At 47.6% G+C, this 22,122-nt stretch overlaps 6 protein-coding genes across 6 annotated transcripts; 4 read left to right on the top strand and 2 right to left on the bottom strand.

Moving 5' to 3' along the window:
• Window positions 1–8,054: 8,054 nt before the first annotated feature.
• Window positions 8,055–9,384, bottom strand: DEU56DRAFT_761917 (uncharacterized protein; the record flags this gene model as incomplete). Its single annotated transcript, XM_041350602.1, has 7 exons — window positions 8,055–8,136; window positions 8,189–8,265; window positions 8,317–8,332; window positions 8,417–8,471; window positions 8,533–8,922; window positions 9,048–9,225; window positions 9,268–9,384. 7 exons carry the CDS (start codon window positions 9,382–9,384, stop codon window positions 8,055–8,057), a joined length of 915 nt encoding a protein of 304 aa, XP_041201347.1.
• Window positions 9,385–10,357: 973 nt separating this feature from the next.
• DEU56DRAFT_919672 (uncharacterized protein) lies at window positions 10,358–11,636 on the top strand (the record flags this gene model as incomplete). The annotated part of the gene is made up of 5 exons (XM_041358308.1): window positions 10,358–10,483; window positions 10,539–10,797; window positions 10,853–11,124; window positions 11,172–11,436; window positions 11,485–11,636. 5 exons carry the CDS (start codon window positions 10,358–10,360, stop codon window positions 11,634–11,636), a joined length of 1,074 nt encoding a protein of 357 aa, XP_041201346.1.
• Window positions 11,637–13,060: 1,424 nt separating this feature from the next.
• DEU56DRAFT_874331 (uncharacterized protein) lies at window positions 13,061–14,199 on the top strand (the record flags this gene model as incomplete). Its single annotated transcript, XM_041355943.1, has 7 exons — window positions 13,061–13,140; window positions 13,195–13,338; window positions 13,386–13,494; window positions 13,549–13,742; window positions 13,792–13,924; window positions 13,979–14,107; window positions 14,161–14,199. 7 exons carry the CDS (start codon window positions 13,061–13,063, stop codon window positions 14,197–14,199), a joined length of 828 nt encoding a protein of 275 aa, XP_041201345.1.
• A 2,166-nt stretch (window positions 14,200–16,365) lies between these two features.
• DEU56DRAFT_919670 (uncharacterized protein) lies at window positions 16,366–17,024 on the top strand (the record flags this gene model as incomplete). The annotated part of the gene is made up of 3 exons (XM_041358307.1): window positions 16,366–16,432; window positions 16,487–16,844; window positions 16,892–17,024. 3 exons carry the CDS (start codon window positions 16,366–16,368, stop codon window positions 17,022–17,024), a joined length of 558 nt encoding a protein of 185 aa, XP_041201344.1.
• A 96-nt stretch (window positions 17,025–17,120) lies between these two features.
• DEU56DRAFT_919669 (uncharacterized protein) lies at window positions 17,121–17,808 on the bottom strand (the record flags this gene model as incomplete). Its single annotated transcript, XM_041358306.1, has 3 exons — window positions 17,121–17,517; window positions 17,573–17,674; window positions 17,729–17,808. The coding sequence occupies 3 exons, from the start codon at window positions 17,806–17,808 to the stop codon at window positions 17,121–17,123; spliced, it is 579 nt and encodes a 192-aa protein (XP_041201343.1).
• A 1,256-nt stretch (window positions 17,809–19,064) lies between these two features.
• On the top strand, window positions 19,065–22,047 carry DEU56DRAFT_919668 (uncharacterized protein; the record flags this gene model as incomplete). The annotated part of the gene is made up of 10 exons (XM_041358305.1): window positions 19,065–19,103; window positions 19,155–19,394; window positions 19,459–19,522; window positions 19,887–20,146; window positions 20,200–20,591; window positions 20,641–20,769; window positions 20,830–20,933; window positions 20,985–21,163; window positions 21,226–21,321; window positions 21,376–22,047. 10 exons carry the CDS (start codon window positions 19,065–19,067, stop codon window positions 22,045–22,047), a joined length of 2,175 nt encoding a protein of 724 aa, XP_041201342.1.
• Window positions 22,048–22,122: the final 75 nt, after the last annotated feature.

Raw genomic sequence — 22,122 nt, 5'->3', positions numbered from 1 at the left:
TGTCGTTGGGGTCATTGTCGTCACGGAGCAACATGATGTTGCAATGAGGAGTGTTGGGGTTCACGACATCCTGAGCCCGCCGAACATCATACGTAGTGTAATTAAATCTGGCGATATGATGGTGGTAGATTCGATTACGTTTGAAGAGAACTGAATTACGGGCTTCATCGGAACGGGCGCTGTGCTTCTCTACAGAAGTCCCAAGATCAAGGCGCTCCAAAACGTGATCTTTCAACCGGGGAAGGAAGTCCTGAACGCGTTGAGCGAAAGTAATTCCGTGTAGCCTGTTAGTGTAGACTACCGATCCGTTTTGAGTGCGAGTATTATAGCTCGTCCCAAGGGGATTGCTACTGAGGGATGTCTTCGCAATAAATGCAAAGGAATCAATCCGACGGGCTTAAGATCTGAGCGGCCGGTGAGCGGTGGGGGATCCAATGTGAGAGGAAGATGTCCGGACGGGAACGATTCTGATGGGACGGGTGTCTAGCGGTGCGGATTTGGTCAAGGTGTCGAGGTAGCAAGGTATCGAGGTGGTAAGGTGTCTAGGTGTCGAGGTCTCGATGTAACGAGCTACCGGAAGTGATCCGAGGAACGGGAAGAGGTCCGTTGCGGTACGGAAGACTAAGGGGACTTGTTGATCACACCAACTTAGACAGTAAATCCAAGGGAGTAAAAGGAAGTAATATTGGCAGAGTACGATGCAATTATTTATCTTAACCCGTGAAAACTCGGGACCCACTTAAGCGACGGTAGTATAGGCGAGGCCGTAGCGCGATAATATGTAAGGGACGGCAAGCGGCCTCATGTATGGGAATGTACATGTAAAACAGTCTGCTGTTTGATCAGAGTGATGAAAGGAGAGAAATGACGCACCAATGGGGATGGATGGACATGGATGGACAGGAACGAGGGGCAATTGAGGGAATCCGTCGCGGGTTGCGTACCCGTTAGGTGTCCGGGAGGGCGGGAGTCGACGGAATAGGCCGGATGAACATGGACATGAATACCTGACCAGGTGAGCTCCGGATCGTGCATAACGGGTGATTGTGAGGCTGGCGCCAGAATGTTTGGTACAGCGTGTCAAAGTGATGATGATCCAAAAAAAGAACAAATACCTTCATAGCAGGGTCTCCGGCATGGCTGCGGAGGTAATGACCAACGTTGTCGTAGATCTTCTCACTTTGGCCGATGTGGTGGTGTAAATGGGGGTCACTTGTGGTGGTGTCACAGTGCGCTGCTTGAGGAGCTTGTTTTTGCCGCCGTTGCTTGATGCAACGTAATCTCGCTTGACGGCGTTCAATCTGTGTCAGTTGGTGGATAAAGGCCCGTCGATCGGTCCGACAATATCTCCCCTTAGACAAACGATGCTCTAACTCACCCTAATAGTAGCTGAGTTGTAGCGTAGGTAGAAAATAGCCAGGACTCACCAGCTCTGTGCTATACGAATCTGTGGTGCCAAAATGGCGGATGCATGCTACATAGTCCCCCAGCGCGTGAATCTTGTAGGTCTGCAAGTTGAAGGACTTCTTCCTCCTTGGTTGCCGTGGTGAAGGCCCTGGAGTGTCCTGCAATTGGGCTGTGCCCGCCTTCTGTTTCCCTTTGAGGTTGGCACTTGCCTTAGGTCGTACAGCCGTAGCTAGGCAATAGCATGGGTTTGGGATACCCATGTGGGTCATGGGTAGGGGTACTCGTGGGTTGGGTAGGGGTCTCAGCTTGTTGACCCTTCAAATACCCATACCCCTGAGTATGGGTTGGTGGGTATTTAGCTCGAGAACATTTGAATATGAAGGCAATTCAACTGTACAGTTTTACCCTTATATGGCACATCATCACAAACCTTGAATGAGGATTTGCCACCCAAATCTATTAAGGAAATACTTCTAATCTAAGAACTACTTCTACCTGAGAAAATCTCGTACTTCGGATCAATGGCAGACAAAAGACAGCGCAAGCCCACCGAAAAGGCACAAGAATTCTTATCAAATGTCAAACAGATCATAAAACGCAAGGCAAGTCATGAACTTACCTCCAAAAGGTCAGGGAAGCGTCCCATGACCGTGGCATCAGATTCCGAAGACTCGCCAACTCCTTCAACGCAAAGCCATCGAGCAGTCGTCCGGACCGAGGAAGAGGAAGAGGCTCTTCACAGTGATAACGAAGTTGTTGAGGTCTCCTCCGAACATGAGGATGTTGATGACAATTCGGAAACTGAACTTGGTATGCCTGTATACATAAGCAAGGTGATGATTTAGTTAACATTTGAGCATAGAACGTTTGAAGGGGGACTGGAACTCACCTGTGTATGGATTCTATCACCTGATTCCGGAAATTGGGTACCATGAGGGCCGCCGCTTCCACGAATTCAAGTGCGCAGCAACGAGCTGCAAGAAAGGGGTCCGTCGTTACCTTGACAAGAAGGATGCGAAGTCGACCAGTAATATGCGGAAGCACGCTAAGATCTGTTGGGGTGAAGAGACTGTTAAGCTCGCTGATGGAACAAAAAATGCTCAAGAGGCACGTACCATTATCTCTGGGGCAAAAGACGGCTCTATCACAGCATCGTTCAAACGCACTGGGAAAGGCAAGGTCACATATTCGCACCGGCAACACACAAGAACAGAAACGAAGTACGTACTCGTGTTGTGATTGTGCTGATGTTGAGGTTGATGGTGGCAACAGAGCAGAGATCGTCCGCTGGGTAGCTGAAAGCCTGCGACCATTCACGATCGTCAAAGATTGTGGCTTTCAGTCGTTAATGAAAACGGGTAGGCCTGAGTACTACATACCTTCTCCATCGACGGTCTCGCGCGACGTCAAGCTCGTGTTCGTTCGCACACGACAACGAATTGCTAAGATGCTACAAGTTCAGTACCCTCACTATACTTAAACTAAATCTCATATATTACCAGGAATATGATGGCCAATTGAATTTCGCCATCGATGCGTGGACTTCGCCAAACCACAAGGCATTCGTGGCAGTATCAGTACATCTAGAGCAAAACGGAGAGCCGTTAGCCATGATTCTAGACATAGTGGAGGTGGCAGAGGCAAGATAATCTAATATGTACCTAGAAAACTCATTAACCGTCTGATATTCAGTCACACTCCGGCGAAAATCTTGCAGTGGCCTTTGAAAAGATCCTAAAAGAGTTTGGTATATCAAAGAAGGTGAGCACAAACAAACAAACAAATGGACAAGGACAATACTTACCAAGTAACTTGTAGATGTTGAGTTTGACGGCTGATAATGCCAGCTCGAACGACACGCTGACAACAGAACTCGCCAAGCGAGTGGATTCGTTCAGCGGTGCAGTGAACCGAACACGATGCTTCCTACATATCGTCAATCTTGTTGCGCAGTCGATAATAAAACAGTTCGACGTACCTAAACATGCACAGGCAAGTTTGGAAGATGACTGGCCGATGCCTGAAGCCATAGATGTCCTGGATGACGAAGATCAGGACGAGCGGTTGTTGCAAGAACTTGCAAATGGGTCCGAAAATGATGATGCACGCACCATTGCAGAAAGAGGCGAGGGTAATCCAGAGGACGCTGATATAGACGATATGGATGGGTGGGCTGATGAAGTCGCAAACCTGACAGCACACGAGCATGCTGAACTACACAAGACACTGCGGCCTGTGAAGCTCGTCCTTGTGAAGGTAAGCCTAAACCAGTGATGACTAATCACTCACGCATTCATCGTGCACCAGCTTCGCAAGCTCGCCTTCAAGATTGTGCACTCATCCACACTCCTATTGCCTGCGTGGAAGGCACTTCTACCAGAGCTGGAATTAGCGGTCCGTATCATGCCTCGCGACGTATCGACGAGGTGGAATTCTACCTATGATATGCTGGACTTTGCGGTGGAGTACCGGCAGGCACTTGACAACTTCACTGGCGACCGCAAGTTCGGGTTGCGGGACTTCGAGCTCAGTGAACGAGAGTGGACAATAGCTAGACAGTTGCGCAATATTTTAGAGGTGAGTTGTGCAGTCTTCGGTTTGAGTTTACTCACGCCAGGCACAGATCTTGAAAGATGCCACAACATACTTTTCACGCTCAACACCATATCTCGCTACCGTTATTCCAGCCATCGATCACATTGACGAGTCACTCACAACTCACTCTTTTGACAAGCATTTGAATAGCGCCATTCGCGCTTCTCTCGCAGTGGGCAAGAAGACATTAGATAGGTACTATTCACTTACTGACACGTCTCAGACATACCGTATCGCAATGGGTATGTCTCTGTTTTGTTTTATATTCAGTTCTATACTAACAATACATTTTGAAGTGCTTCATCCCCGGCACAAACTCACCTACTTCAAGAACACTGGATGGGAGCAGGACTGGATCCAGACAGCCTCCAACCTCGTGCGCGAGGAGTTCAACTTCTCGTATGCTGATATGCCCATCGATCCACTCAATGAAGAGTCCAAAGGTGATGACCATGGATCGCAGCTTCGAAAGGTAAGTTAATTGACTAGTATGCTTTAGCGCTGACCGGATATGATTTTACAGGCATCAAAAAAAGACAATATATTCGATCAATTACCTGCTCTTGCAGCTCCGAAGCGCACAGTCACTGACGAGCTCGCATCATACCTTGCCACTGAGTGCGAGCACGTCCCAAATGTGATTACATGGTGGCATGAGCACCGAAAAACATATCCACGTCTCTCCCACATGGCGCTCGACTATCTAACAATTCCCGGTACGTTCAACTAACTTCTTGCTTATGCCCCGCACTTAAATACTAACACTATCAACTCAGCTACGTCTGTCGACGTTGAACGTATTTTCAGCCGAGGACGTCTTCTGCTATCTCACGTTCGGAGCCAGCTATCTTCACAAACCATTCGAGCCTTATTGTGCGTCGGCATTTGGAGCAAGCTGGGATTGGTACATGACAATGATGTGAAAGCTGTTGCTGTGCTAGAGGATGTCGAGGGTGAGGAATCGAAGCTGCTTGATGGCTGGGATGCCATTAAGATTTAGTTAGTATATTGTTTGTACCTACTACAGTGTCTATTGGAGTTTCTATTTGAGTTGCAATGCATGGGTCATGGGTTACCCGCCATGGGTTATATACCCATGATACCCACATGTACCCTTGTTGAAACCCGTACCCGAGCTGACCCTTGGGCCATGGGTACGGGTAAGCGGTGGGTATGGGTCCGGGTAAGCTCGTGGATACCCACGGGTTACCCATGCCATTGCCTAGCCGTAGCCCTCTGTTGGCTGTCGTTCACCGCACGTTTAGCTGCCTCTTTCGCTTGCCGACGAGATCTCGCATCGAGTTCACGATCGAGTTCCTGAGTGTTATATAGAGAGCATACCTTCGCCTTAAACTGACGAAGGTGTCCCCCAAGTTCAGTCGTTTGCTGATCGAGTATTTGCAAGGTTAGGTCGGAGTGCATGCGAAGTTTCGCAAGCCCGTGCCAGTGCGCCATGACGAAAAGAAGGTCGATAACGATTTTGTTTTGAGCATGGGGGAGAAGACCGTCAAAGACCGGGATAGCACACTTGTATGGAGTGAGTTGACAAAAATTTGTGAGAATCATTTGAAGAACCTACCTGCAAAAGATCCTCGAAGTTTCTTTCTGCCATGTTGGACATTTCAGATGTATTTGCGGAGAACTGTCTTATAGTTGAGGATCCAAAGGGGGGGACCAGCCTATACCTGTCAGACGTGAGTATGGGCATGCCGAGCCTTGATCAGGTACATGTTGGGTACCTTCTATCAAGCTCGTTGATGAGGTCCTTATTGAAGGCGACAAGTATTCTCAGTAAGTGAACTAAAAGTGAGCGCCACACCCCAAGTTCAAATTCGTGAAGGAGATCAACAATGAGGGCGGCGAACACATTAAACCCAGATGCGCCAAGGCTGCCAGATAAAATGTTCTAAGCAAGAGTTAGTTAGGGTGATAGAGGAGGCTTATGGTCATGCTCACCACAGTAGGTATCCACGATTCAGGCTTGAGGAGTTGCTCGACTGCTGAACTATCTACACCGTAGTTTTTGTCGTAAATGAGCTTGCGTGCATCAGCAACAAGGCGGGTCCTCGAGGCATCAGACCGCACCAACGTTAAACGTTGTTGTCGATCGCAGCTCAATCCTAGGTTGTGAAACTGTGCACCCGGGGTGAGACAACGTGGGCAAGGACAGCCTCCCAACTGCCGAATTGTCGCGATAAGAACCCTGGATTTTCTGAGTTTGACTTCCGCGAAATATGTTTACGACTCACTTTTCAGGGTACGGAGTAAGTAAATATTCGCAGGTAGAACCTGCGTTTGACGCCATCACAGCAGAGGATTACAATACCATGCCGGTAAGCCTCTAAAAACTCCTCGTCGAGCAGGACCTTCCATTGAGCTTGGAATAATTCCCGCTGACAATGTGTTGAGCATTCACGACCAGCTCCCCTGCCATCAGTGAATGCACACGCGAAATCTTTAAACGAGTCTGGAAGCTGTCAAAGTGTGAGCGTTAATGCGGAAGAGGATTTGTAAAAGCTGCTGTACTTTTTGGAAGTAGGCCACATGGTTGCCCAGATTGCAAGATGGTTTGCAACGGCGGTACTTCGATTCGTTTCCGAAGTACATATATACTGGCCATAGTTTTGCATTACCAAATGATGTCAGGTGTGTAGCGTCCAACCAAAACATGAGCGCAACGACCACCCGAGGTAAATCACATCCTGCCTCTCTGGGGGACTCCTGAAGTTCGCGGTGTGCGTCCATGAAGGCCGGCGAAGTAAATAGTTCTCCTTGAATGTTTACGTTGTGGGGAAGATGAGGAGCGCTCCATTGTAGTTGATAAGGCTCGTAGTGGAAAAGTTCGTCGTCTTTGGCGTTTGAGAGCTTTTCCCTAATGACCGAGACAAGAGTTTTATGATATAAGTTGGCTGCCACATAAGGGCGAGTGCCTGGCTGGGCAGTGGTCCAAGAAAACGGCACTTGGATAGTCACCTCCGTTTTACACCAACCCGCGTCCTCATCCTCCCATTCACCCCCCTCCTGTTCCAGAGAACTCGCACCTAATTTCAAATTGATACTATCCCATGGCGTGCTCCGTATGTCATCAGGATCAAATTCTGGATGACCGACGATATCGATCAACTCCTTAAAGCCTTGATTAGACTTTTGCACACTGCCATTCCAGTACCAGTGGCCGAGCTCGAAAGAGAATCTGTTGGGGTATGGGTGAAATGCGACGTCTTCGGATACGATGGGGGAATCGGACTCTGCTGGAGCGAAATCCGGGACAGAGCTGAGATCTCGGAGGTCCACAACTTCTTCTGGGTCGTGAGATGGAGGGGTGGATGAGAAAAATTGCCGTACTAGTCCAAAGACGTTCCTGGCGGTACAGAAAGGAGGGGCTCTGGGCAACGTATTCCTGGGCACGTCAGAGGAATTTGGTTGTGGAATGGGATCCGCTGCCAGAGAAGAATGATTGAAGGGAACGCTTGGGGGAGGTTGTGGAAGAACGTCCTCATATTGCCTATAGCGCAAAGGCATGGGAATATTGACACGACGGATCCTCCTCTGTGCCAGCGATAAGTCGTCATTATCGTCGTTCTGCGTAGGCACAGCATTGACATTGGCGTCAAATACTGAGGACAGCGCATCCTCTTGCCCCGCCGATGGAGTTGAACCAGACGAATTCGCAATGCATGCCTCATTAACATGTGTGAGGGATGAGGACGAGTCTAATGGATGGTGGCCCTGCGCATTTGGAGGCACCTTGTTAGGCTGTGTAAGCGATCTGCCACTGCCATGCACTCGGGATCGTTTTACAGAGCCTAAAAGCTCTTTCGCCGTGGATAAAGCAGAAAATAAGTGTTTCTTGCCTTGTGAGCAAGAGCGTTGATGCTTGGTGAATGCGCTCTCCTGCATAAACTGACGTGTGCAGGTGCATTTGAAACGAACTGAAGTCCGAGATGAACCTTCTGGGTCCATGAGGAGCTCAAGGAGGAGCTAAAAGATTGGATGAAAGGGCGTCAGAGTTCGACAGTGTGTCAGAGGCTAGCGTAAATATAGCATTGCTATCATAGCGCCAGGTTGAACTTCGGGTTGCTGGCTGGGCTGACAGGCGTGATGCCGGCAAAGCAAGCTGGGCGGCTAATGGTACTAGTAGTCAAAAGTCAAGTTTCCAGTTCATATATAAGGGACTAAAACTTACGAACACGTCCTTACTGCACCAAACTGCTCAATGGAAATGCCATCTTCACCTTCCTCTACAATAACCGCCCCGCCTGACTATCGTGAAACCTCTCAGAGGTTAGCTAAACTCATCGTGGAAGCCATGACCTGCAACTTCGCCTTCCTGCATTACGACAGCACTTCTAGATCTATGATTGAGTGGTGTTGGTGAGATAATACCGTGCGAATATCCGACCATGACACTCACATATCAATGATACCATATAGGCCTCTCGATATTGATGGAGAGAAGATTCCGCCATCTAGCCTAGAGAGATGCCGCTGTGGGAGAAATCGTAGAAGTCCGCTATAGTGATAGCGTACCGATCCTGCTGGGTGCGAGAATAGTAGTCAACCCAAGGGGATAGCTCTGAGAGCAGTTCCTCAAGTATGAGCGAGGGGAACAGTGAAGAAGGAAGTGATGCGCTGAAGACAGAACAGCTAGGTATGTGAGGAGATGCGAAGATGCGAGAATGCGCGGAGATGTGAGGTATGCAGATGCGGAGATGCGAGGTATGCGGATGCGGAGATGCGAGGTATGCGGATGCGGAGAAACGAGTGAATGTCTAGAGGGTACCAGGTATGCGAACGGGTAGGGTACCAGGTATGCGAAACGGGTAGGGTACCAGGTATCGGAACAGGTAATCGGGTAGAGCGAACTAGGTACCAGGTATATGCGAAGATGTGCAGAAACCGCCTTGCAAAGGAACTCAACTAGGACTAGCAATAGTCAACTGTCAATGGCAATGCGAGCGTTTGCGCGGGATGAGAAGGCAAACAAGTGATTGCTCAAGCAAGGAAAGACAAGGTAAGACTAAGCTAGTGACTCCGCAACACACAACCAGAGAGAGGGAATGTAGGAAAGTGAGGTCCGTACGAGTCTGCGACGTAGTATATAACAGAGTCCGTAAGAAACCGGAACCGTATAAGCGGGCGCATATGCAAGCGAAGTCGGAAGGAGATACATGTAAGTAATGGTACGCGGCCTCGTGTATGGGAACTGATATGCAACTGGCCCTGTGAACGGTTAGGAATGACTAACTAAGAATGAGAACGCACCAGTGAGGACGGATGGATACAGACAGGACATGGACAGATAGTGCGTTGCGATGCGATGAGTGCGCGGATTCCGCAACCTCGTGTGATGGTCCGCAACGGCCTGTGGAAGGTAGGCATGACTTCGTCCAGTAAGGGGAAATGGTGCCGTACGGGGCTGCAGCCTGGGCGTCTCCTACACCGCGACAAATATGAATTGAGATACCCGTGCTGCTTATGTGCTGATGAGCGTGGAAGGGGGGCATATACGGAGGCAGCAGTGTACTCTTGGTGGAATAGAAGCACTAATAAGGCTGAATGGAAGGCAAGATGCACATCAGACAGATGCGGATACCAAGGTCAGCACTCTTCATGCTCAACGATATCTATAAATCCTGACTCACGGTCATCACAAAGTGAACATAGATAAGTTTTTCCGGCTGTCATTTGTAGCCACCTTCCGGTACCCTCCAAGACTCAGAGGTATGAGTTTACTTCACTGGGGAGCCACAGTTTCATTGATGAATTATACAGAGCAGCGGATCTTGCCTGTCGAATTCAAGTGGAACCACAGAGAGCAGACTGAGTTGTTGCATAGGCTTGGCTGTCCTGATGGATATGGAATTACGTCGAATGAGTTCCGAATTCTGTTTAAATGTTGCAAAAGATGCTTGCGAGTAGTATCAAGGCCATTGATGAACCGCCATATTCGAGTCTGTTCAGGACGACCTGAACCTCATAGTGCTTGATCAGTGCCATGTAGGAAGATTCCCTGGCAACCTTACATAATAATGTTTTGTTGATTTTTAGAAAGCTTTATTCTAATAAATGTCCCTGCAAAGAATGCACGTACACCAGCGTACACCTTGGACTCTACTTGGATCGTCAATCAGAATTGATAGTGTAAAATCACTTGGAACTCGGCGGGAACTTAGCACAGTTGCAAACACCTTTTTTGCCCCCACCATCAAAATTGATGGCCAGAGGTGAGTGCCGCGGAGCTGTCAAGATTCTCACAATGTCTGCCCTTCCTGAGTCCTTGAAACTACAAATAGTCTGCAATAGCTCGAGCGCCACGTACACACTACCACCACAGGAGTGATAAGCATGCAAGATGTCAACCTGTCTGTCACCGGAATTGTTTGACTACACGACTGCTCGTCTGAGCATTTTTCAACTTTCCAACTTATTAGGCAGTGAATTTATTGATGCCTACGTGGGGCTGATAACAAACCAGAAGGTCAATCAATATCTTCGCATCTTCGTGCATCCTAATTTTTTGCCTTTTTTCTTAGGTCCAAACTGAACTATACATTTTGTCGTATTTACTCAAAGGTCGAGTCTATCATGGCGACCTTTGGGAACTAGCTGGGGAGCGTAGTATCGAGGCGAAACAGGAGGAAACCCTGCGTAGACACCAGAGCATCTGTAATGGAACCGGAAGAAGCCATGCAGCTGTGGAGAGATATCTTATGGATGAGAGGAAGAGACAATGCCAGTTGGAAGTGTCTCTATACTCTCAGGCCATTGAAATCTTGGAACAGCTTCGGATGCGTGAGTTTATTTGACTTTGCGATGTAAATACATTGTCTAAACCCTCCGGCTGTAGCACATGTCGGACTTCTAGCCAAGCACGAGATCAGAACACCCTCTGCAGCCTGGAGGCACAGTGCTCCGCCTTTGGCCTGCTTGCCTTTGGCTTGTGCACCTTTAGCCTGCTCCATTTCTACGCGAGAGACATGTAACGCCTGTTCAGTGCAGAATGACGTGTATCTCAGCTCAGCCAATTCCTCACATTGGCATGGCTCGAGCCCTTTAACATCCATACCCTCTCCCCGGGCCACTGCGCAGCAGGAAAGTCCAGTGTCTGCCCTTTTGAATGTAAGTACTGTAATGTTTTGTGTGGCTGTACTCAAATGTCTCTACAGCACATCGGCCCCTCAATGCCCCTACTCAGTACTTGGGTAACTGCCGATGTTCAGAATGCCTTTTACAAGGCATTCCAGACAGAACTGGACATGCAGTCAGAACTAATGTCGAAATCTCTTGCTACTAGGCATAGCAATGCCTACCTCCGCAATCTTGGGCTGGATCTGCTCATCCTGCATTCGAAGATGCAACGCGCGCAAGCTGAGATAAAGCTCTATATGGTGGCTATTGATAACACTCGTTTGTTGGACTCTTCCGATCTCAGTGAGCAAAACCCAACCATATCTAACTCTACAACTGATGTCTTTACAGGTTCACACTCAGCCTGGGATGAAACTGTCGGAACGTCTCTACTGCCTGGGGAAGCGAGCCCCTACGACGATCTCTTTGACGGTGATATTGAAGAGCCTATTGACTTTGATTTCGACCCAGACGAATGCCCTGATGACCCTGAACTAGATTGACTGTCTGGAAGTGCATTTATTTATTTTCACCCACTGACATGATTTATTCTTACCTGTATCAACCGTTGTTTGCTGTTGTATTATGTAATGTGTATCACACATTTTGTCTTACGAAAAGCGGAGTATCAGAACCTTTTTTCATGGCACCTTATTTCTACGTAGTGCAACCTTCTGCACACGCAGTGATACCTTGATCAACGTTCGACGTACTACAAAGTTCGGATACATTCAAGTTTTCAGAATGCATCAGAGATGCAAGACAAGGTATTTTTCACCGCATCAAAATTTACGTCAGCACGGTGACGCAATGATCTAGATACACCGTGTTCTGGATTTGCTCTAAGTTATCTATCTTGGACAAGCAAACCCAAGTCGGTTTCTTGAAATTCACCTGACCGACACGGTCAGTTTGATTCATGTACCCGTAAGGGACCATGTGGCCAACGTACTTTGAGCAGGGGAGGGAGCATCCCATGGGATTTGATGGGGAGGCCAAGTACTTATTCCCTCGGGTGCGTACCGTTCTAATGCCCTCGCGCGATAGTGTTCCTCAATCCAACAATGTCTGTATACTTGGTACAGCTCTTCCAGTCTTGAACAGTTGGTTTCCGCTAGTTTCAATCTCTCTTTGAGCTTTGCCATCGAGTCCTCATCTCCATCTTCGAGACTTTTCACTGGCAGAAGCGAAGTATCACAGCCATTCCGCGCTGAGTGATTGTTGGCGTTCGCTATGAACTTTGCATGGGGACGCTCCTCACAGCTCTCATCTACGTCACAGCTACACGGTAGCTCGATCCTAAGCAATGAGATCAGCACATCGCACCACCAGGTGGGTAGGTCAAGTTTACCGCAAATTCAATTTGATGCTGCCATGACTAACATGTCCTTGTATGTTGGTTTGATGTCCTGAGGGCTGTGGCATACTGTCGAGGCGGCTGTACTGAGTTCTACTGGTAATAGCGACCTGCTACTGGGTGCTACTTGAAGGTCAAGGGGGTAACAAATTTCAAACTCGCCATTCTGACTGAAGTACAATCAACCAGTACGCGATGAATGGGTGGGCCAGTCCCTCACCCTGGCTGCCCTGCGGCGTGGCCACCTTTTTAGCCACCATCTATCATGGCCGCCCAGCTGGCCGCCAGATATTACATAACACAAAGCCAAGGATAAAAGCTACTTCCCGCACTTGCGAACCCGGTGGAATGGGCCATGGGGGGACGAGCCATGGGACTCTAACCAGATGCTGGGGACAAACAGGTGGAATGGGGTGAGAACTAGCTACTGACATGCACGAAGTATATCTACTGAGTGCCTCGAGGCCCGGGCAAGACCCCTGGCACCTCTGGCAGACCCCCAAATGAGCCCCTGGCCCAAACCCCCTAACACACCGGGATACCCCATCTTCCTCTCTCACAGTAGCTTTCATGGCCGCCCTCGATACCACATCCAGCATTCCAAGCAAGCGTGGCTCGTCAGCCCTCCAAATGGGGCCTCGAAAAAAAGCGTAAGCTGTTTCTAATCTTGACAACATGTTTTGTAGACTTGTCACGTCTTCCAGCTCTTCATCAGATCCGCTTGTTTCCCATGGACGCCACTTTGGTCGAACGGTGTTCGCGTTGTGTAACTACCCCTCCTTACTTACTAACGGTATTTTGAGGCTGGAAACAATGGAAGACAATCCATTGGAAGACTTCCCTGCTGAGTAAAAAAACATCTCTTTTTTTGCTTGTTTGCTGATGTGCTCGACAGAGAGCGGCGAGAGCATCGCGTCTTTGAGCAGCTCTTGGACTCCTATCCCGGCCTCCTGGATTGTTTGAAGGACGGGTCTGAGGAGGAAATACTTCACGTTGGAGAGCTGGTGCACCTTTTTTTTTTTTACGTCGTCGGAGCTTATGCTTATTTACATTTACAGATCGGTAAGGGCGCCGCAGGTGCCAGAGGCGACGATACCAAAACATTGAAGGCAGCGGTACTTGATTGGATCGCCCCGAACGGAGAAGCAATACAGCCTCCTCTACATAGAAATACTAAGATTGATCGTGGGTTTAACCACGAACTTACCGGATCTCTCCTCTGCCCTGCCGGGTTAAGCTGGAATGATCCTCAGTATGTTTCGATTTACTGGCATCAGCGCGATCCTGATTTTTTTGGCCAGGACAAAAGAAAACCTACGAAGTGGCGAAATGCTGGTCTCTGGGGATCAATGGCCGATTTTTTTGTATGCCAATCAGGTTTACAATCCTGAAGACCCGTGGTGCGGCCTTCTTAGGAGCCGCTTGATAGTACTTGTGCGTATTCGCCTGCATTTTATATGACTTACCTACTACATCTTATTCTACCAGGCCTACAAATATGTTTTTACATCTCCAAGCTCGGTTGACAGGGAGCCGAAGGCCACGCAATCTGGTAATGCCCGCCTCCACGGCATGATATCTGTTACCGTCGCCTCAATAGCGTACATCGCAACTCAGGTTTGTCGATCATCATACTTCTGTAAAATACAGGCTTTAATTTAGTGCTGAAGGTGCGATTTGCTTTAAGCTCGTCCTCAGTATTCTCGTGAACCGACACCACGACAGATTCGGAAACATTCTACCATAGTCTCCTCGACCTTTTAGAAGACACCGAGGAATCGCTGGAAGTCGATGAACTGCTAACGTGGTGGAATCGGTATATTTTATCGCTCTTCACTATGCTGCTTAAGCTGATATCACGCAACTTAGCCAAATTTTTCCCACTTCCTCAGCTGCCAAGAGGCCTATCAGTGCTAACAGCGCCTTATCCAAGATTCGACAAAAGTGTATTGCCCTCAAACAAGCTACCAACTTGGATATCCCCTCTGCGTAGTTTCTCTTCGTAGTATTTAATTAAACCGTGTTATTTCTTACTTTGTAGAAATATAAACTATAGCTTGCTCTGTAATCAATTCAAGGGACCGCATGGGAACAAACGTGCAACATGACTGGGAAATAATTGCGGGTCGGCAACGCGTCATATTGCCTGTCGTTTATACAATATTGCTCTAATATCACATGTGCTCAACTATGTTACCATCACCAACGATTTGGCGCCTTTTCCGCAATGCAACCTTGCGTTATATAATTTTGTCTGGCAACATCGTTCTGGCAAAGTTTTCCGAGGACACATTGGCCCGCTCTCCTTGCATGCGGCGACCGTACCTCAGCAGTCAGCCAACAGATGACACCGCATTGTCATGCATCCCCGATGCGGTACTTGTCTGGCCTTGGCACAAGGATCCAGAAGCTAGATAGACAATGTGGAGAATACAATGATAAACTACTTCGTGTGTTATTGTCGTATTACATCGATATTGAGACGTATGGCAGTGTGCTGCCGTTTGTGAACTGAATTGCGTACTTTAAAAATATAAGCATTGTGGGCTAGCGTGCCAGGTACATACCTAGCATCAGCGCCATGACAGTTGTTGTCGAGGGTCCAATATCAAGCTCTCCTTGCATATGATAACGGGGTTGAGATAGCTTTGAAATCTATTATGAACACTCAGCAGACTTGGACCGTCAGCGGTGTTGGTCCGATGTAGTCCGGCCATATAATACTTTGCCTGACACTGGAATTTATCAAGACATTGTGGGCGACATAAAAACAAACCAAGATTATGTACCATGACCAGGGAGAAGCTGAATTGTAGTGTATTGCCGCCAATTCTCAACCTGGGGACGGTGGTCGCTCCTGACATCGTAATCTTTCTTTGTGATTGCAGGTACGTGTTGGAACATGTACCATCTCGGTGATGAGCTGCGATAAAGTGTCTCAATTGTGCATTTGGTGGCTTTCATCCGACTAAGTCCGGGTATATACAGCTTTCTCACATGGGTTACAATTATGATAGATATTGTGCACATTTTAGATCAGATAATGATTTGTAAGAATTTATCGTTTTCAGGTCATTTACCTGATGTAGGTTGCTCACGATTACTATTTTATTGAGCTAAGCTCCACATATACGTAACAAACACCTCTCTCTTTTACGGCTAGAGAGACACGAAACAGGAGAACACGACAAAGTTGAAACAGACTTTCATAGGTTGAAACACGACCTACTAGGGTGAAACATACCTATCATATTTCTATTCACGACAAATCCACAGTTGCATTTCTATATAGTTTCTTCAAACAAATAGAGGTAACTTGTTTACTCTTTGACCACCCACGAACGACATGTTATCAACCGAGAAGTAAAAAAAATCTGTTGACCGTGGACTTGAGGAGCTGGCAACTTCTAGTCTTATGAAAGTGTAGTTGTGATTGTCACTGCATTTTTACACGCTTCTATATAAGACCCTCAAGTAACAAGACAGCGGTAGAGGCTGTGTTGTCGATCAACATGGCAGGAGGCATTGTGGGACTGAACTGACCATAATCATAGTCATAGTACCACAGCTATATGGGATACCAGACATGGAATAGCAATCGGGTCGCCAGCGAGCACATAATAGAATTTGAAGCCAGAGTGGAATAGCAATTGAATTGCTGCAGAGCGAGCATGTAATACGAAGTAGAGAATTCGATTTCACACTCCGCTGGTGTAGTAGGGAATTGGATTTCATACTCTGCTGGATTGGGAAAGTCTAATGTCCGCCGGGATTCACCACTATCGAATGTTGATAATCTTCTCGCACAAGCAGCCAGATATAATGGATGTCAGTTGCGATGCTTCTAAGTACATCTAACGTTGAGCACCCCAGCGATGACCTCCAACACTGACAATATAGTGCCCGTGGCGTCTATTGATGGTGCTTCAGGTTCAACCGCTGGTATGTCAACAACTGCATCATTCATTATTACTCCTTTTCTAACAGTTGTTTCAGATTCGCTTGCCACACTCTTCTCACAGTTGAATGTCCATGGCAACAATACGGTCACCTTGTCTTCCGCCCTGCATAGGGTTGTGCAGAATGCAGTTGTTGCTGCTTCTCAAGAAGTGGCTATCGCTGCTGGAGCTCCTGCGATACCTGCTTCTGCCCCACCAGTCACCACTGCACCGCCAGTCATTACTGCTGATCCTCCTGCAGTCACTTCTGCTACTCCGGCCAATATTGTCGCTATTGCTACCGCACGTCACACAAGGACTCACCATGGAGTGACCTATGATGTTCCTCACCCAAACACGTCCGGCCCTTTCTACTGGGTCAACCGTGGGCGTCGTATTGGTGTTTTCGCGACTTGGTGAGTGGTATCCCAATCTTGAGACTTTCTTCTGATTAGCGTCGCAGGCAGGGGACATCTATTCACGTAACTGGAGTAAGCCGCTCTTCCTTTTCCAAAATTCACTCTGTCGCCGAGGGAATTAGATTGATCAAGGGGGCAATTGACTGCGGGGAGGCTGAGACAATTTTCGATACGTAGATGTTTTTACCGTGTCTTCTTACAATTGGAGAATAATTTTGGCATTATGCCACGGATGGAAAATACACAGCAAATTGCTTAGACCACAGATCCTAATTAGCCTTTGTAGTTCTGGTATAGCAACACTCCCAGGAAATGAGCTTCTGCCAACCCAGAATCTCTGTCACCGAGTGTAACACAATAAATATCTTCCACCATAGCAATGGTGTCCCTCATGCACCGACACACCTGGTCTGCGGCTCGCCACTCATCACTAATTCCACACAGTCGTAGAATACCATCTTGCCCTCGACTGGCCCTGTGAAGGAAATCCTCGATGCTTGACATAGCGCATGTGGGGATTTCTCTATCTCCGTGCAGTCCAGGAGTGTCTGGGATGGACTTCGTGTATTTTGCTAAGACACCAACGACGAATGTTTGTGGGGATTTGATGTGTTGCATGAAATCATCCTTGGCAAGTTTAACCATGGCGATACAATCAGGCAGTGTGTCGCTGTTAATATTAAACGATTTTCAAACACCTCCTCGACAAAAATATTATTACTAACATTGATTCTTGGTTGTTGTCGTCTGAATGGTCCTCATCATCGCGGCGGGTGTTCCTATCTTTGCGTAACTGCCTCCGTCTCGCTAGAATAGCATCACGGTGCCTAGACCTTTGATTAGACATGTTTGAGTGCTAACTGAAAGAAAATGTCACGTACTTCTCATGGTAGCGACGGCGCTTGGCCCTCTCAGCTTGTAGTTTAGCTGCAGGGGTTTTGTATATAACAGGAGGCGCCATGATAGTGCGAATTTTAAGGGATGCTGAGCCAATGTTCACTGAGTCTGATGAGAAGAAAAAAATGTTATGGATACACTCACACTATTTGAACCCACTGGGAGGTGCTTCGATCATGCTTCGATTCAAGTTGGTCGGACCATATTGATTATGGAGAGCAAGCATTACTGTGCACTCATAATGCTAAGCTGTGGACACTAGTAGTCGTGGGTCTAGTGCGCGGTATGAACAATTGTGCAGCAAGGTGATCAACATACCTTCTGCTGTATGATGGATAGTGAAATCAGTGTAATTTTATAAATATTGTTGCCAATGTACGCAGGATGGACCTTATGAGAGACGGTCAGACCTTAATATATAGCTGCCGCAATCCTAGCAATATTGGACTCCACATACCATACCAATCATTACCGCAGTGACCATTGTCATTGCTTGAAAGACTGTTTCTTGAAGCTTGAAGATTAACCAGTGGCTGGTATTGTACACGGTAGGACGGCAATTCAAGTTGTGTTCGATGGTAGGACCATATCAATTCACTGGAAACGGCGATATCGTATGTAAGTTGTAATGTTGTTCATCCCGCGCACTATTATACTAATTCATTCCTTACATTGACCGCCCAACATTGGACGTTCTGAGTCAGTTATTGGCAAGACCTGTAGGCTACATCTATTCCGGATATTTGGTCCTCAAAGGTATGCATGGTAGGACCGTATCAATTCACTGGAAATGACATCATATGTGAGTTGTAACCTCGTTCGTCCCGCGCACTATTATACTAATTCATTCCTTACATTGACTGCCCAACATTGGACATTTTGAGCCAGCTGTTGGCAAGACTTGTAGCGTTCATTCCGGATATTTGGTCTTCAAAGGTATGCATGGTAGGACCGTATCGACTCACTAGAAATGACATCACATGTGAGTTGTAACCTCATTACTAATGTCCCGCGCGCTATCATATTAATTTATTCCTTACATTGACCTTTCAATCATATTCAGTCACTATGTTCATTCAGAATACATGTGAGTGCCATGGCGCATACATTGGAGTCAATTATCTGATCACATTGGGCGGAAGCCTTTGATATTGAGTATGATGATCATTCAGTATTGCCTTCCTGCACTTCTGTTGTTATGTGCTGATCTTCTTCCGAAGATTTCTTCCGAAGACAGAGCTCAAATTCTTAGCATGGGCCTACTATATATGTAGTTGATTTTTCTGCTGCTCGTACTCATTCCAGCCTCGCACTGACTCAATGTCACATCAGAGGGATGAATCCACGTCCATGTTTGATGTAAGTAAAACAGTCCTTTCACGCGCTGTTTGTTGATTTCAAGTCAAATAGTCATTACCCAAGAAGCCCCTTCCCCTCCGCCAGATTGAAGAAGAATTCCTCCAGTCTCGTTCAGAGGAATTCTTTGCAATACGGGATCCGGCTCAACGACCGTTTTTCTTCAGCAGACTTTTTTCAAGTTGGTTTGCACGTTGGCCCGAGGAGAAAATGTTGTTTCCCGGTACATCATTTTATAAATTGACTCCAAACCAAATGGCCGCAGTAGGAGTGGCGGTGCGAAAACGCCGCAAGGTCTGTCTTTTGTTGTCTTGTACTAGAAATCATATAGGTACTGATTGTGCGCTCACGTTCTTAGAATCTTATGGCCTATTACACCTCGTCTGACAGGCGGTATCCCAGATGCCCCAAGGCCCGTAGTTGTGGGTGCTAATGTCTCATGAGAATCCGCTGCGCTGTTTCTCACATTGCTTGCTACAGAGGATGTCACACAAATAGGCACATGTGACAGGTGTGGCTTGTAGATCATGTAAAGAACACATCCTTTGTAGCTATGTAGCGAATTCGTTGCAAGAACACGAGGCTGAATTTTTTGATGAGACCAGAACCCAGTAAATCCATGAGAACGATGTGTGAACCATCCCCCTCACCATTTGAGAACGACGCGTGAACCTCCCCCCTCGCCATTTGAGAACGACGTGTGAACATTCCCCTCGCCATTTTCCATTAACTGCTAGTACGTCCAACATCAAATGTGAGTGTCAACACCATGTCACAATGCGGCAGTATGGACTCACCGCTATGAGAAGATGGGTAACAGGAGTTGGGCAACAAAGGACCAAGCGGCACTTCTGCAGACATTCCTACCAGCTTACATTGAATGCATCCCCGCGAAAAATTACGAGCCTGTATTGAAAAAAGTGTGGCTGGATTTTTTCCAGCGTTGGCCAGAGCACGAAGTGGTTTTTCCTGACATACCAGCCGATGAGGTATTGTCAGTCCAGCAAACCAACATGCTAGCAAAGGCGGTCAGCGCTCGGCAACTGGTAAGAATTCTACAATGAATATGTGTCATACTAAAACTCTCCCTGTGTCACAGCAAATCACATGTTGGTACCGCTGGCAAACCAATGTGTCACGCATGAGCCGTACAAGCGGAACGTGGGGGGTGCTGAAATTTGATGCGGTGTTGGCAGGTGGGGTGACCAGTAAACGTGCACCCCGAAAAATGCATGTCTATTCACATCAGTATTATGACGAGAAGGTTAAGATGGACGCGGACAAAGCCATTTGCACCGAAAATGTCACCAACCGTGGTCCCAGACTGAACAAGTGTTTAGCTCTCACTCAGGAAAAGTTCGAGGCAGAGAGCGAGGAGGTGAAAGAACAGGTGGAGAAAAACTATCACAATGCAAGAGCGAAGTTTGCCAGAGACCGTAAGCGTCTAAAGGCTGGAAAGATGCCAAAAGTTGATGAGCACACAAAAAACAAGTAAGTACTTCCTGGTGATTGACTGGTGAGATTTCTCATTGATTGTCAGCACCATTCGTGAATTGGGTCCAATGCTGGACCGTGTGTTCCGCTACCTATCTCATGCGACCGATGGCTGGAAATTTTCGGTCCTCATGGCAGGCCCTGACCCAATAAAGTGTGGGACAGCGGTCTATGAGTAAGTCAGGCTCTGTCTGTGTTAAACTGCTCACCAGCACGCAAACTGATGCCATTTAAGTTACCACATAGGCGAACTCGATAATGGTATTCAGTTTAACACATTTTGTGCTAACTTCAATGCCGTCCAGGAAGCATTTCTGGACTTCACTAACAAAGCGATTGGTAAGCAGCATTTTTTCAATAATAAGGTGCGGTACTTACTGTGTCATAAAGCCTTTGAGGCCACTCTCCCCAAAGACGATGAGGAGGATGGGAGTGACAATGACACCAGCAACAACTCGGAGATGAACGCTGGTGGGAGCGGTGGTGCTGCGGCCGTGAATGAATTCAACAACCTTGCCTTTCGCACGGACAGTTTGCATCGCATATCACCTGATTCAGAGTCACAGGAGGTAAGTAATGCACTACCTACACATCCATAATGCATTACTGATGATTCTTACCATCCATCTAGCTTCGAGACAACCGTCTTGCATTACCACATGATGATTTCAGTTCTGACGATTTCGGTTCAATGGTGCCGGGTCACTTGTTGGATGAGGTCCCTCAAGTGAGTAATGCGCTGCAATGTATCTTTACCTTTACTGACGACATATTACTCCAGGACCAACGTTCTGTGTTGCCTGACCAGTTTAATTTCCACAATCACGACCTCAATTTTGGGCTGGACTTCAGTGATGATGCCCCGGCTTTAATTGGCATCAACGCTCCTCAGTTCCAGGCGTCTTCCCTGGACTTTTTCACCCCGAACTTCGTGAACACTGCCGGGAACCTCACCACTGCCCACACTGCCCCCCAGAATGATGTTCCTCAGTTCACAGCGTCTCCTCTAGACCCGTTCACCCCGAACTTCGTCAACACTGCCGAGAACCTCACCACTAGCCCCCAGAACAATCTTCCTCAGTTCACAGCACCCCCACTGGACTCGTCGATCCCGAACTTTCCCTCTGTATTGATATCCGACATGCCATTGACGTTGCCCCCACCACTGACTCCTCCGCAGACCCCACATGCTATTGATGTTCACCTGCCTGCGGTTCCCGACAAGGCAGCGGGTCCAGCAGGTCCAGATTCGGATGAAGTGGTGCCTTCCCATCCCAACCGTCGCCGACGTACAAGGGTGTCTGCTGTAAGTGAGGATACACAGCAGATCCCTCCTCCAGCAGAGGAAACTCGTCAACGCCGTGCGCGTAATGTTGCTTTTAACAGACGCGAACTTGATAACGCCATCGGGACTTCAACTGCTCAACAACATGTAGCGAACAAGTATGTCTGATTTTGGTTTTATGTTCAATTTACCCATAGATCTTTTTCTACAGGAGACACAAGCGAGGGTAGGTATGGACATCCA

Source organism: Suillus clintonianus (genome assembly GCF_016758775.1).
Source record: "Suillus clintonianus strain FC179 chromosome Unknown DEU56scaffold_176, whole genome shotgun sequence".
NCBI classification, from domain to species: Eukaryota; Fungi; Basidiomycota; class Agaricomycetes; order Boletales; family Suillaceae; genus Suillus; species Suillus clintonianus.
Note: the sequence above shows the minus strand (reverse complement) of the source record. Positions and strands in the feature narration are given on the sequence as shown.